This window comes from Trichechus manatus, unplaced genomic scaffold (genome assembly GCF_000243295.1).
Source record: "Trichechus manatus latirostris isolate Lorelei unplaced genomic scaffold, TriManLat1.0 scaffold00003, whole genome shotgun sequence".
In the NCBI taxonomy this organism is placed as follows: domain Eukaryota; kingdom Metazoa; phylum Chordata; class Mammalia; order Sirenia; family Trichechidae; genus Trichechus; species Trichechus manatus.
Window position 1 is genome coordinate 15,451,378 of NW_004443939.1, and position 14,164 is coordinate 15,465,541.

The following is a 14,164-nucleotide window of genomic DNA, read 5'->3' on the forward strand; positions in this document are numbered from 1 at the left end:
AATATATATGTATATAAAAGTTTAAAACAAGGCAGTTTGTTAAGGTTTTGTTACTTATCCAAAAGATAACTAGTAATAGAGTTTTCAAGAATGCTCAGGAGGATTGCTGTTTAACTCTTTGAAAAGGTTTTATATCATTACAATACTTTACTCAGCGGTACACAACAACAATATAGAGAACTAAAAAAAAACCAAACCTGTTGCCATTGAGTCAACTCCAACTCATAGCAAACCTTATAGGACAGAGTAGAACTGCCCCATAGGGTTTCCAGGGAGCAGCTGGTAGATTCAAACTGCCAACCTTTTGGTTAGCAGCTGTAGCTCTTAACCACTATGCCACCAGGGCTCCATATAGAGAACAGAGGAGCCATATAACCACATGGGATATTTTCAGTAAAGAGGAAACGTTGGGCTTTGGTGGAAGCAGGAAATACTTCCTCCTTTGTATTAAAAAGGTAATACAGGCTTTTTCCATAGAAATACAGGGGGTGTGGGAGTGAAACAGGTGTCAGAGAAACTATCTTGTGAACTCAACTCCTACCCTATATAATTAATTGAAGGGATTAATCTCTGATACAGTTTTGATTGAGCATTCAGTCATTAGGCAACTAATTCTTTGAACTCCAACAAAGTGAAAATTACTCCAGTTGGCACAATGATAAAAAGTCTTTCTCTAGGAGATTAAAATCTACTTGGGAAATGGTCAGGCAAACAAGCAATTAAAATAAAATAGTTACAATAATGGAAGTATACGTGTTGTGAGCACGGGAGAAAGAAGGACCCACATCTGCTCAGGGGAGACAGGAAAGGTGTCAGGAGACAGTAAGCTGAGGCTTACCAGAAGCTAGAAGGACCACAGGGATTGCAATTGAGCCAGTTAATAATAGCCACCGTAATAAAAAGGGCAATGTTGATAAATGATACTACCTCACTCATGTATGTGAGAACTCAGTAAAAAGGTGGTTGTGAATCATTCTCCATTTTTCTCCTTGTGGTTTATGCAGATACTTCCACATAATTGCATATTAGATCTTTAGTGAACTGTCCTTGCTGTTCTCTATTTATAAGCACATCTGCATACTGAATTAGGCTTGATGCCCCTAAACTCTACCAGATTTAGAAGTCTTCAGAGCTAGGGAATTAAAAACCTCCTTAGTAACTAATATCAATATCTAGTAGCTTTTCTAATGGAATGCATTTTAGAGTTTTTAGCTTTTCTAATGCGTTTTAGAGTTTTTTTTTCAAACAGGCTGAGTATCTCGTCAGGGAGATGTGTTACAATCACAGTCATACCTGATTAGAAAGCCATCCTGCATTTTCAACTCCAATAAGAATCATTAGTAGCATGATTAAGGATCCCCTCCTTAAAATTCTCTATTTTTCCATAAAAATAGCCCTTCCTTTAATTCTTCCCCATTGTGCAGACTGTTGAATAAAAGGACTATTCTTCAGAGTACGTTTGTTGACTAATCTAGAAATTCAACCAAATTAAAAAAAACAAATTCCCAGTATTAGTGACAAATAATTCATAAAGTTTTTAAATACAATTCATTCATAAGTTTAGAATTTATTGTTTATATGAGAGTCTTGGTAATGCAGTAAAAGTACACTGCTCTAGGAAGAAGGCAAGGAATATTGATTCTAACCCTAGTTATGCCTTTGGCAAGTCACTTCCCTAGTTCTTAATTTTCTTATCTGTAAAGTGAAGGAATTAAAGTAGATTCCAAAGATTGTTCCAGTTCTAGTAATTTATGATAAATTCACCAAATGTCAAAGCACATGTTAATTTAATAGTGAGTTTAATACTAAGTTTTTATAATGTCTTTTGAAAAACATTTTTCTGGGTTTGATCCTTTTCTTCTAGATCACTAAACATTATTCATAAAAGTAATTTTACCTTTCTAATTTAATTTTTTACATTTAATTCAATGTATTAAGATCATTTTAATAATGCTATCAAGATACAGCTAAATAAGATAATGCATTATAGGCAATTTTTAATGAATCTTTTTTTACTGATTCTAAATGATTTAAAATTTTTCATTTATTTTGCAATTGTTGTTGTGATTCATTCATTTAAGAGGACTTCTGTTATTTTCCAAAACAGTTATTATTAACTTTATCAATTTATTATATTCATTAGAAGTTTTAAATCAAATAATTAATATTATTCATGTATACATGTATATAAGGAGCCCTGGTGGCACAGTGGTTAAAGCTTTCGGCTGCTAACCAAAAGGTTGGCATTTCAAACCCACCAGCCACTCTGCAGGAGAAAGATGTGGCAGTCTGCTTCCATAAAGATTTATAGTCTCGGAAACCCTATAAGGCAGTTCTACTCTGTCCTATAGGGTCACTATGTGTCAGAATTGACTCAACCACAGTGGGTTTGGTTTCGTTATACATGTATATGATAACATTATATAACCTTTTGGTGACCCAGTTATTTTCTCCTTTGAATTTTTTGTTGATACCATGTGTTTTCACTAATGGAAGGCATGCTGATTAAAGGACCAATTCCAGAATTTTTTTTTTTTTTATGATTTATGGATTTTGATACCCATTATCTGAGATCACATACGTCCAGCAGATGCTGAACATAGTAAATCCTACTGATATGCATAAATGATAAAATAATTTTTTGTTTGTTTTGTTTTTAATTTCTTGAAAATATGAGGTAATACATGAAGGCACCTGGCAATGACTGCACATCCATTTTATTCTAGTCTCCTTCTTCTTAGCCTTTTTATTATTTTTCATGAAACTTCAAAACAGTAAGGAAGGGTGCAAATGCAGTACTTACAGCCTAAATACATAAATCAAGGGTTTTTTTTAAATCTCAGGAAAATTACCACTAAATGCATTCTTCCTTACTGCAAAAGCAGTACTTACAGCCCAAATAAATAAAACTAAAGAAATTTAAATCTCAGAAAAATTATCACTACTATGTATTCTTTATTATAACAAAAGTAGTACTAACAGCTAAGAAGCAGAAACAGCTGCCCTGGAATATTGCAAACCTGTTCACAGTGATACATTCTGCCTGCTGCACATGGAAGCAATGATTGGGCCCTAAGATTAAACATGGGCTAAGAATAACTTACAGGATTTCGAGCCTCTTGAAAAGTACGACTGCAGTGCATTATTCCTTATTGCAAAGGCATTATTTACTGTTCGGAAGCCAGAGGAGCAGTCCTGAAATACTGCAGAGCAAAGAGTCAAAGCAAAGTAGGGAGCCAGTAACACCTGGAAACAGAAAATGGGCACTGACTGAAAGAAGACTGTTGTTAGGTGCCGTCAAGTTGATTTCGACTGTGTACAACAGAATGAAACACTGCCAGGTCCTGTGCCATCGTCAAAATCGTTGTTATCTTTGAGCCCATTGTCACAGCCATTGTGTCAGTCCATCTTGTTGAGGGTCTTCCTCTTTTTCGCTGATGCTCTACTTTACCAAGCAGGATGTCCTTCAGGGAATGGTCCCTCCTGATAACATGTCCAAAGTACTTGAGATGAAGTCTCTCCATCCTCTCTTCCAAGGAGCACTCTGACTATATTTCTTCCAAGACAGACTTGTTCATTCTTCTGGATGTCCATGGTATATTCAGTATTGTCAGTGTCATAATTCAAAACCATCAGTTCTTCCGTCTTCCTTATTCGTTGTCCAGCTTTCACGTGCATATGAGACGACTGAAAATATCATCACTTGGGTCAGGCACCTCTTAGTACTGAATGTGACATCTTTGCTTTTCAACACTTTAAAGAGGTCTTCTGCAGCATATTTTGCCCAATGCAATACATCATTTGATTTCCTGACTGCTGCTTCCATGGGTGTTGATTGTGGACCCAAGTAAAATGAAATCTTGACAACATCAATCTTTTCTCCATTTATCATAATGTTACTTATTGGTCCAGTTGTGAGGATTTTTGTTTTCTTTATGTTGAAGTGTAATCCGTACTGAAGGTTGTAGTCTTTGATCTTCATCAGTAAGTGCTTCAAGTCCTCTTTGCTTTCAGCAAGCAAGGTTGTGTCATCTGCATATTGCAGGTTGTTAAATGAGTCTTCCACCAATCCCAATGCCACATTCTTCTTCATATAGTCCAGGTTCTTGGACTATTTGCTTAGTTTACAGATTGAATAAGTATGGTGAAAGGATGTAACCCTGCCGCACACTTTTCTTGATTTTAAACCATGCAGTATCCCCTTGCTCTGTTTGAAAGGCTGCCTCTTGGTCTATGTTCAGGTTCTATATGAGCATTATTAAGTGTTCTGGAATTCCCATTCTTCTCAGTTTATCCATAATTTGTTATGATCCACATAGTCGAATGCCTTTGCATAGTTAATAAAACACAGGTAGACATCTTTCTGGTATTCTCTGCTTTCAGCAATGATCCATCTGACGTCAGCAATGATATCCCTGGTTCCACGTCCTCTTCTGAATCCGGCTTGAATTTCTGGAAGTTTCCTGTCGATGTACTGTGACAGCTGCTTTTGAATGATCTTCAGCAAAATTTTACTTGTGTGTAATATTAATGATGTTGTTTGATAATTTCTACACTCTGTTAGATCACCTTTCTTTGAATGGGCACTAGGAATAGCTTATTCTTGAGATAAGTACATTCTCATGAGAACACAGTAACTGGGAAACATAATGAAGAGGCTTATCTCACAGAAATAAAGCAAACCTGTCAAAAGTTTACAAAATTCACACACCCAGGAGACATCACCTAACACAATGCTCATTCTACAATAATAAGGCTCCAACTTAGGGGTCTTGAGTTTCACATATTTCAAAAAGCTCCCAACTTGAGGTTAAAGGAGTTAAAATCGGAGTGCTATCTTCACAAAGAACGCCAGAGGCATAAAAAGTGGTTGGGAAACAGTATGTCCCAGGAGTCATTGAAGGGTTAAGGTTTGATATGATTTGGTTATACATGTATATAATAACATAATTTACATTATGTATAATTAACATTTATATATATGAAATGCTCCTTACGTTGTCATTCATTCAGCCTACTTTATGCCAGATACCATGCTAGAATGCAGGGGTATAAAACATACAGTTGTTGACTGCAAGGAGCTTATGGCTTGTTGAAGGAAATAATCAGGTAAATTAACAGTTGCATGATCATCGACAAATGACAAGACACGTACCTCACTAATAATGGAAATGCTAATTGTCTTAGTTTCTTGATGCTGCTATAACAAATACCACAAGGGGTGGCTTTAACGAACAGAAATATATTTTCTCACAGTTAAGGGGCTAGAAGTCTGAGTTCAGGGCTCTCGGGGAAGGCTTTCTCTCTGTCTGCTCTGAAGGAAGATCCTTGTCTCTTTTCAGATTCTGTTCCTCAGTTCCTTGGCTATCTTCATGTGGCCTGGCATCTGTTTACCCCATCTATGCTTCATTGTTTCTGTACCTAATCTACTCTTTTTATATCTGAAAAGTGATTGGTTTAAGACACACTCTACACTGATATGGCCTCATTAACATTATAAAGAAAACCCTATTCTACAATGGGATTACATCCACAAGTATTGGGGTTAAGATTTATAACACGTATTTTAGGGGGAAACAATTCAATCTATAGCACTAATTAAATAATATATTCCTTTTTTGTATATTAGATGATTGATAATATCACTTGTAGGCAAGGTGTAATAAAAAGGACAGTGTTTTGGAATGATTATAAATCCAAAGTCCCCTGCCCTTCTACCCTTCTTTGTCCCCTTATCCTGCTTTATTTTTCTCCTTAGATCTTTATCAGCGTCAATGTATTTATTTGTATATGATCTGTGTTCCCTAAATTCTTAGTGCCTACAGCAGTTGCAGGCACATAATAGGTGCTCAGTAAGTACTGTTGAGACACAAAATAGCAGAATTCAAGCAAAATTAAAATTACCTGTGTTTCACACTAGAAATTCTGCTTTTAGAAACCTAGCTTACAAGTGTATGTAAGTTTTTATGCACAGAGATGTTCACTTGAGCATTCTTTAAAATAGTGAAAAAACTCAAAGTAAATTGTTTATTGGAAGGAGAATAGGTTAGATAAAGTGTGCCACATCTGTACTTTGGTGTAGATCTACCTGTACTGCCATGGATAGGTCTCCAGGGCTTATTTTCAAGTAAAAAGCAAGTTGCAAAACAATGTGTATAGTATTATCCAATTTGTGCATGTGACCATAAATACATACATGTGTGTGTCTGGGAAATTTATAGTAAAAAACTTGAAGAACATACACCAAACAGACTGATTACCTTTGGGTAGGAGAATGAGATGGGGGCATCTGGGGAAAATGAAGGAGAGTAAGCATGAGAGAGAGAAGCATGGGTCAGATCATGAGAGTGCTTACATGCTATGTTAAGGATTTCAGTTTGCACCACGCCCCGAACTTTATCTGATTAGTCTTGCATCTGAATTTGAGTCATTTTCCTGATAAGTGCCTCATTGCAATAAGTGAGTAAGAGCTCAGCTGCTAACCAAAAGGTTGACAGTTCAAATCCACTAGCCACTCCTTGGAAACCTTATGAGCAAGTTCTGCTCTGTTGATATGAGTTGGAATTGACTCAACGGCAATGGGTATATCTACTTTTTTTGATATTTATTCAAATATTGTATATCTTTAAAGATTTTGTATCTTCTTTATTTATTGATCAAGGAGGGAGTTATGTTAAATTCTTGTCTTAAAATTCTCCTTGTACTTAAAAAAACTTTTTTAATTGTGGTAAGAATATGTGTAACCAAACATTTGACATTTCAACAACCTTCACATGTACAGTTCTTTGACATTGATTATGTTGACATCATGTTGCTCAACTATGACCCTTATTTGTTCCCAGATACTTTTGGGAACCATCTACTTTTGTCTCCCTGTAGTTTATCCTCACAGTAGCTACTTATCTTTCCACCATATAGTTCTCTTTACTATCCCACCTTTTTATTGTAGTTGCCTTATGTATCATACCTACATAATGATAGAAAATTCCATCAGATGTTGTTATAATTTTTGCTTTCAAACATCAAAAATACTTCAGTGAACTCAAGAGGGCAAGAATAGCCTGTTGTATTTACGCAGATATTTATCAGTGCTGTAGCTCTTACTTCATTCCTGATGTTGGAGGCATCCTTTGGGTTTCGTTTCCTGAATGTCTGAAGAAATTCCTTTAACATTTCTTTTAGACCAGACCTACTGTCAACAAATTCTCTTAGTTTACCTTTATCTGAGAATCTCTGTATTATACCTTCATTCTTGGAAGATATTTTCTCTGAATGTGGAATTCTGGATTGACAATTCTTTTCTTTCAATACTTTATAAATGTTGTTCCATTTCTTTCTGGCCTGTATGAGACAGCTGCAGTTATTGGAATAATTATTTCCCTATAAGTAATGCATAATTTTTCTTTGGCTGATTTCAAAGCATTTTCATTGTCTTTAGTTTCAGCAATTGGATTATGATGAATTTGGGCATGGATTTCTTTGGGTTCATTTCTTTTTGGGGCCCCTAAATTTTATGAATCTGTAGTTTTATGTCGCTCTCCAAATTTGGATAGTTTTCAGCCATTATTTCCTCAAATACGTTTTTAACACACACTTTTCTTCTGGGATTTGGATGATACAAAAGTTAAACCTTTTGTGATTGTATCACGGCTTCCTGAGGCTTATTTTTTTCCTCTGCTCAGATTGTATTATCTCTATTGCTCTATCTTCAAGTTCACTGGTCCTTCCTTTTCATCTCTGTTGTACTATTGATACCATCCAGTGAGTTTTTAAAACAAAATTTTATTGTAGTTTTAGTTCTAAAATTGTCATTCTGATGGGTTTTCTTTTTGTATTCTATTTTATCTTGAGTTTTTTTTTTTTTAATCGTCCCATTTGTTTCAAGATTATTTGCCTGTATTTTCTGGAAGATTTTTCTAACTGTTGATTTAAAGTCTTCATCAGATAATTACAATATCTGCGTCATCTCAGCATTGTGATCTGCTGGTTGTCTTTTTTTCACGGAAGTTGAGGTTTTTTGGCTCATCATATGCCAGGTACTTCTGGATTATATCATGGACATTTTGAATATTATGAGACTCTCATTTAAATCCTATGGAAAATACTGATGTTTTTGTTTTAGAAAGCAATTGGCTGAGTTGGGTTCGGATACAAATTCCGACCAGCCTTCAGCAGGTTGCTGTTTCAATGTCAGTTCTGTTTTCAAAACTTTTATAGTGCTTTGGATCCTTCTTATGTGTGCACCATCCATAACAGTGATTATGGGATGTGGGCAGTGGTCTAAATCATAGTTCATTTCTCAGAGTCTGTAGTATGCTGTTTATGGTCAGATCCACATGTATGTAGCTGGACTAGGGGCAAGGGATAAGCACAAGAGTCCATAAATAATTTTATGGTGTTGCTTTCACACACTCCTCATTTTCTGTGATCTCTCCAGTACTTTCTAGTTTCCTAAGGCTCTCCTGTTTGGTCCTCTGACCAGAAAGCTAGGTCTTTATTTACTCCCCTCTGCCACATATTTCCCATGACTCTTTCTGCATCTAGCGCAAAGCAGCAGGAGGACAGAATGGAGGAGTGGGATGCCTTACCCTTTTTGGACCACAGCTCCTCCTATTGGACAAGAAGGTTTCCCTTCCTGAGAGTTTTAGGCTCCTGTGCCTCCCATTGCACCTCTGCTGTGGTCGCTGTTGCCACCGTTGGATTGCTTGAGGCTAGGAGACAAGAGAATAGAGAAAAGGAAAGAAAAACGGAGTTCCTGCACTCTTTCTGAGTGTTAAGATACCCGTTTCCTGATCCTTGAGTTCCCTGAGCAAGAACTAAAAGGATTCTGTTGGCACTCTCACTGTCCATGACCAATGCCCACTTGGGTTTTAGTCAACATTGAGAACAGGCCAGGGTAAAATAAAAGTTAAAATTATTGCTTGTTCACTAGTACTTGGATTTCTGGTTTTCTTTCCTAATCTTGCAACTGTTTACTTTCCAGGGTCCTCAAATTCTGTTCAAGTTTTATAGCTATATTAGGTGCAGCAGTGAATTATTAATAAATAGTTGGTTGATTGATTATGAATGAAAGGTTATCATAGATTCACAAGTTATGGATTTTTAAGTGAAATATTATTTGGAGACAATTCATTTTCTTTTATGAGGGAAAATTTAATTTCTCTTTTGTAAAATTCATCTTCTTGATATTAAGCTAATTGTCTTTTGTTACCCTGAAATACTTAATGTTCTTCAGGATGTTGAACACATTACTGCCCAAAGTATTTACTGCAGGCTTAGTATGTGATTGATTTTTATTTTTTAAAAATATTTGTTTTCTGTATCTCCTCCGATTACTGTTTTAAAGTGCACATCCTTGTTTGTAGATCTTTATGCATTCTGATAATTAAAAATGAAACAAAAGCTTCAATGTGTCTGTAAAAATAATCAAAATGTTAAACTATGCAAAACCAGCCACCATAGTACAAAATATCCTATCAGTCAAGTAATCCCAAACATCCCAGTAGCATTTGTTCTTTAAAAATTTAGAATGCAATAAATAACATTTTGCTTGTTTCTATACTTGCTTCCCTTTACCTTAAGGTTGATAGTTTCATTCTGATAACTTGAAAAATAAATGTAAGATGAAATTTATGTGTAATTGGACACAAGGAGTAAAGACGATTCTTTAATTTTGTATTAAATGAAAGGACTTATAGCTAGAAAACCATTGCTATTGAGGAATAAATTAACTATTATTAATCTATTAAGAAATAGAAGGGAGGTATAAAGTATTCTTATGTACCAAATAATGACCAAAAATTTGATTTATTTCTGTATTGTCCCTTTATAAAATACGGATATAGTGTAGTTACAAGCAATTGCAATGGAATTATAGCTGGTACTTAACAAGCTCATGATCCTTTAATGTTATTCAGTTTTAACTGCACTTGAGATACTTTAGCCTTATTGGGCTTCAGTCATTAGAAGGAGTTCTCAGTATTGGAAACATGGTGTTATGGACGCTATAAAATGGACTGCTAGACTCAGAGAATCAGGCTAGGGCAGAAATGGGTCTAGCTTATCTGCCTTCTCTTGTCACCATAATGAGAGTATAATTAGGTTGGATGGTGCTTCCTAGAAGCCTAAACTTCTAATAGGCATGCATTTCCTAGGAGGCCATGATCTTTTTAATCATAGCCTTAATGTGAACATTAATCCTGTCTAAGATTCTCTAGGAGTACCTATCAGCAAGTGACAAATAGTTTCTTTTAGACTAAATATTCTTGAGTCCGCGGGAAGTCATTAATCCTATGTAAGCATTTATTCATTCATTCATTCATTCATTCATCTATTCAGTAAATATTTACTCATTGCCTACTATGTTCTAGGAACTTGGCTAGATCTGGGGCTATATTAGCCAGTGAAACATAATTCTACTCCATGTTACTTACAGTCTAGCAGGAAATAGACAAGTAAACAAGCCAATAAAATAAGATTTGGTTGGTGATGTAATAGGAGAAATATAGGACACTGTTGGGGACATCTAACTCAAAGAAGGCTTAGAATAACATTTAAGGCCAAGTAAGAATCAGTTAAGATTGATAGAAACCCTCTCTGATTTGTGAATAACTGCACAAGGGATCTCCCGAAACCTGTAGTCTGTGAATAGTGATGCATTATTTTTCTTCTTCAACATTCTTTTGTATCTTCTAAATACTGTTGTTGTTGTTGTTGGTTGCTGTCCAGCTGATTCTGAACCATGGCGACCCAAGTGTAGAGTGAGTGTCCATCAAAGTGTATGCGCTCTTTCTCTACTATAAATGATAAGGACCTAATTAATATACAATTCTGATCAGAGTGAGTAAAAACAGTGATTGATCATAAAGAAATACTATCATGCATTCATTGTGAATTATATTAAATAATTGTGTACATACAGCCTCATAAACCAAGCTTATTATAATGATTTTTGATGGTATCTGCCAGCAACTTTCACTGTTGCCTCATCTGGCAGAAGATACATTTATCTATTTGCTTGTCTTGCAGTTCTATTTCCAGACCCCTTCCAATTTTCGTATCCTTTGTGGATCACTCTGCCCTTGTGAGATGTCAATCCTGTCTTTGTAAGAGATAAACCCCATTTTATCCTCATTTTTTCCAGACAAATCACTATGGCTTTAAAGTATATGATATGTGAATTTGATGTTCCTGCTGTATTGTTCTCAGATAGCTCTTGCTTTATGCTTTCTTTTTCTCCTCTTGTCATTGGAGGTCTCATTTCTGAGTTTATTCCTTCAAGTTAGCTTCTCAATAATTTCCAACATAATAGGCAGAGAAAAACAAACAACATTGCTTGGCTAGACAACATAGATAAGAAAATGAAAGATGTGAAGAACAGGCTGTAGAGTCCAAAGCCGTCAGGAAATAAAGAACATGGCTGAAAGACAATGATCGAACTGTATATTTCTCTCTTCATGGACAAGAGTGCTTTGGGAGGTGTTAAGGGTTGAATTGTGTCCTCCCAAAAGATATGCTGAAGTCCTAACTCCTGTACCTGTGAACATGACTCTGTTTGAAAATAGGGTCTTTGAAGATGTCATCAGTTAGGCTAACATGAGATCATACATGAATCATAACATGAGTCATAATTCTATATGACTGATATCCTCATACAAGAGGAAAAGGTACACAGAGACAGAGGAAGGATACCATGTGATGCTACAGGTACAAGCCAAGGAATTATTGGAGCTGTCAGAAGCTAGGAGAGAAACATGAAACAGATTTTCTCTGAGAGCTCTCGGAAGGAATCCACATGGCTGATTTGGACTTCTAGCCTCCAGAACTATGAGGCAAAAATTTCTATTCTTATAAGCCACCCATCGTGGTATTTTGTTACAGCCTGGGAATATTAATACAGGAGGTCATGTGTTACTCCCAGGTAATTTGCAGGTAAACTCCAGACCTCTGGGGAGAGACAACATATGGGGACCTAGATGCTCTGATGAAGAACCTGGATATTACAAAATGTATGAGTAGATGTGCTTCTACTAAGTGGAGTGCTTAAAGAATAGCAACTAAAATTGCTTAGCTTGTGCTGGCAAGGCCACAGTCTCAAGGATGAGATGAGCTCATGTGTTGGGATATGTCCATTGGACTGCTTATTCTATGGAGGTGGCTAGTGTATTGTATATTCAGTAAATACTTGTGGAATGAGTGAAGGAACATGGCATAGACTGTGATACTGAGTTCTTCACAAAATGCAACTATTCAGCCTCTCTAAATAGAGCTTAGATTGTGCTCTCATACAAAGTAAATAAAAGTTGTACCTCTTGAAGTTCTTCACGTGTGCTTATGGTTCAGTCGGTGGTTTGGGACAGTGTTAGAGAAAGAAATTCTCTTGAATAGCATTGGATCCCTATGAGCATGGCCAATTAATCTAAGGAGATTTGCCTACTCCAAAGTCTAGGGGCCACTATATAGAGCTGAATTTATGTGGATTTTATTACCAGCAGACCTTTATTATTGATGTAAAGCAGTAAGTAATAATAGTCTATGGTTAATGATCTAAAACAAAAAATGAGATTACTAGCTTTTTCACTCAAAGCAATTTTTATTCTGTTATTTGATTACTCAGTTGCTTAGTTTCAAGACTTTATTATCTCTTTAAATCATAATTAATATATAAAATATAACACATTTCTGCTTCCTCATTACTGCATATTCAGCACCCACAATATTTTGTCATCATTTTCTGTACTGTATCATATTTTTTTTTTTAAATGAGAAGTCTTAGATTTTCTATTTTTAGCGAGACAATCTTATGGCAGTTGAATAAAGTAACATTGAAGTAAGTCAGGAATTAGAATCTAAATATACACTGATATTGAGACATGTACATATTTTGAAAATTTTTAGTGACAGCCATAGTAAAGGATGAATTATTTTCACATATATAAATGCAATATCCTAGAAAATTCACGACTAAAAATTGCTTAAAATTTTCATTGCAAGGCTTTTAGGAGGATTTTCTATTTTGACCGTATGAAGGATAAAGATGGTAGCAAGAATAATGTAGAGATTTAAATCTTTCCAGGAACATTTCTGTCACTTAGTTCAGTTCAATTTAAATGACATCTACGGGTGTATAGCTCTGGGAAAAAAAAGCTAAGATCTGGTATCTGTCTGTAACTTGGGCAGATAAAATAAACTAAACAATCGATTTTTATTAGTTCAATATAATATTAACCTTTCAAAGTTATGCTCATGAAACTTCATATAGCCTTTTTGTTTTTTCTTTTTCTTTTTTTAGCAGCCTACTCTACATAAGGAGCCCTGGTGGCACAGTGGTTAATATCTCAGGCTGCTAACCAAAAGGTCAGCAGTTCGAATCCACCAGATGCTCCTTGGAAACCTATAGATGGCAGTTCTACTCTGGCCTATAGGTTTGCTCAACGGCAACTGGTTTGTTTTTTTTTCTTTCCTACTCTAAATGATGTGTTAATGTTTTTGCCTCCTATCGTTCCGTCATGCTGTGTTTGGAGCTGGAATTGGTTGTGCTTTTCTGGTCCTGGGTTCTCATTCCTGAGGCCAGGAAGTGTAAGAGAGAGGTTGGGTTGTTGCAATTTGCTCTAGATTGCTTTCTCAAAAGCAAGGAGGGCAGCATTGCCCACTACTGATTCTCCCACATTCGCTTATTGCCTTTCACAAGCTACAATTCATGTAATAATTAAAAATGGCTTGAATGTCAGGCAGAATACTGTCACGTTTCACACCTTATCATCATTCAGATTTGTTTTGTTTACAGGATTTCAAACGTTAAAATCCTTTCTTTGATCACAGCCTCCTCTTCCTCTTCCTTATCTGTCCATCGTTTTTCTTCTCCTAAGCTTTTACTTCATCTTTGACTTTAAACCTTGTTCATTTCCTCCAGACATTTTCTTTTCTTTTCTTTTCTTTTTTTTATTGATGTAATTAAATGAAGTTTACATTTCAAGTTAGTCTCCCATACAGAATTTTTTTTTTTAACATACATTGTTATGAGACCCCAACCGCTCACCCCATTCTGTGACAGCACACTCCGCCCCTCTGCCCCTGACTCCCCATGAACATTCAACCAACTTCTTACTCTCTCTGCCTTCCCCTCTTACCTCTGGACAGAAGCCGCCCCTTTGGTATCTTATGT

At 35.9% G+C, this 14,164-nt stretch overlaps 1 protein-coding gene across 1 annotated transcript in view; it reads right to left on the reverse strand.

Moving 5' to 3' along the window:
- Positions 1-8,850, reverse strand: part of DEPDC1 (DEP domain containing 1) — a 34,567-nt gene extending 25,717 nt beyond the window's left edge. The window contains exon 1 of the mRNA XM_004369045.3: positions 8,783-8,850. Coding sequence (XP_004369102.2) covers positions 8,783-8,850 — 68 coding nt within the window. The remainder of the gene's footprint in view (positions 1-8,782) is intronic.
- Between the last annotated feature and the right edge of the window lie 5,314 nt (positions 8,851-14,164).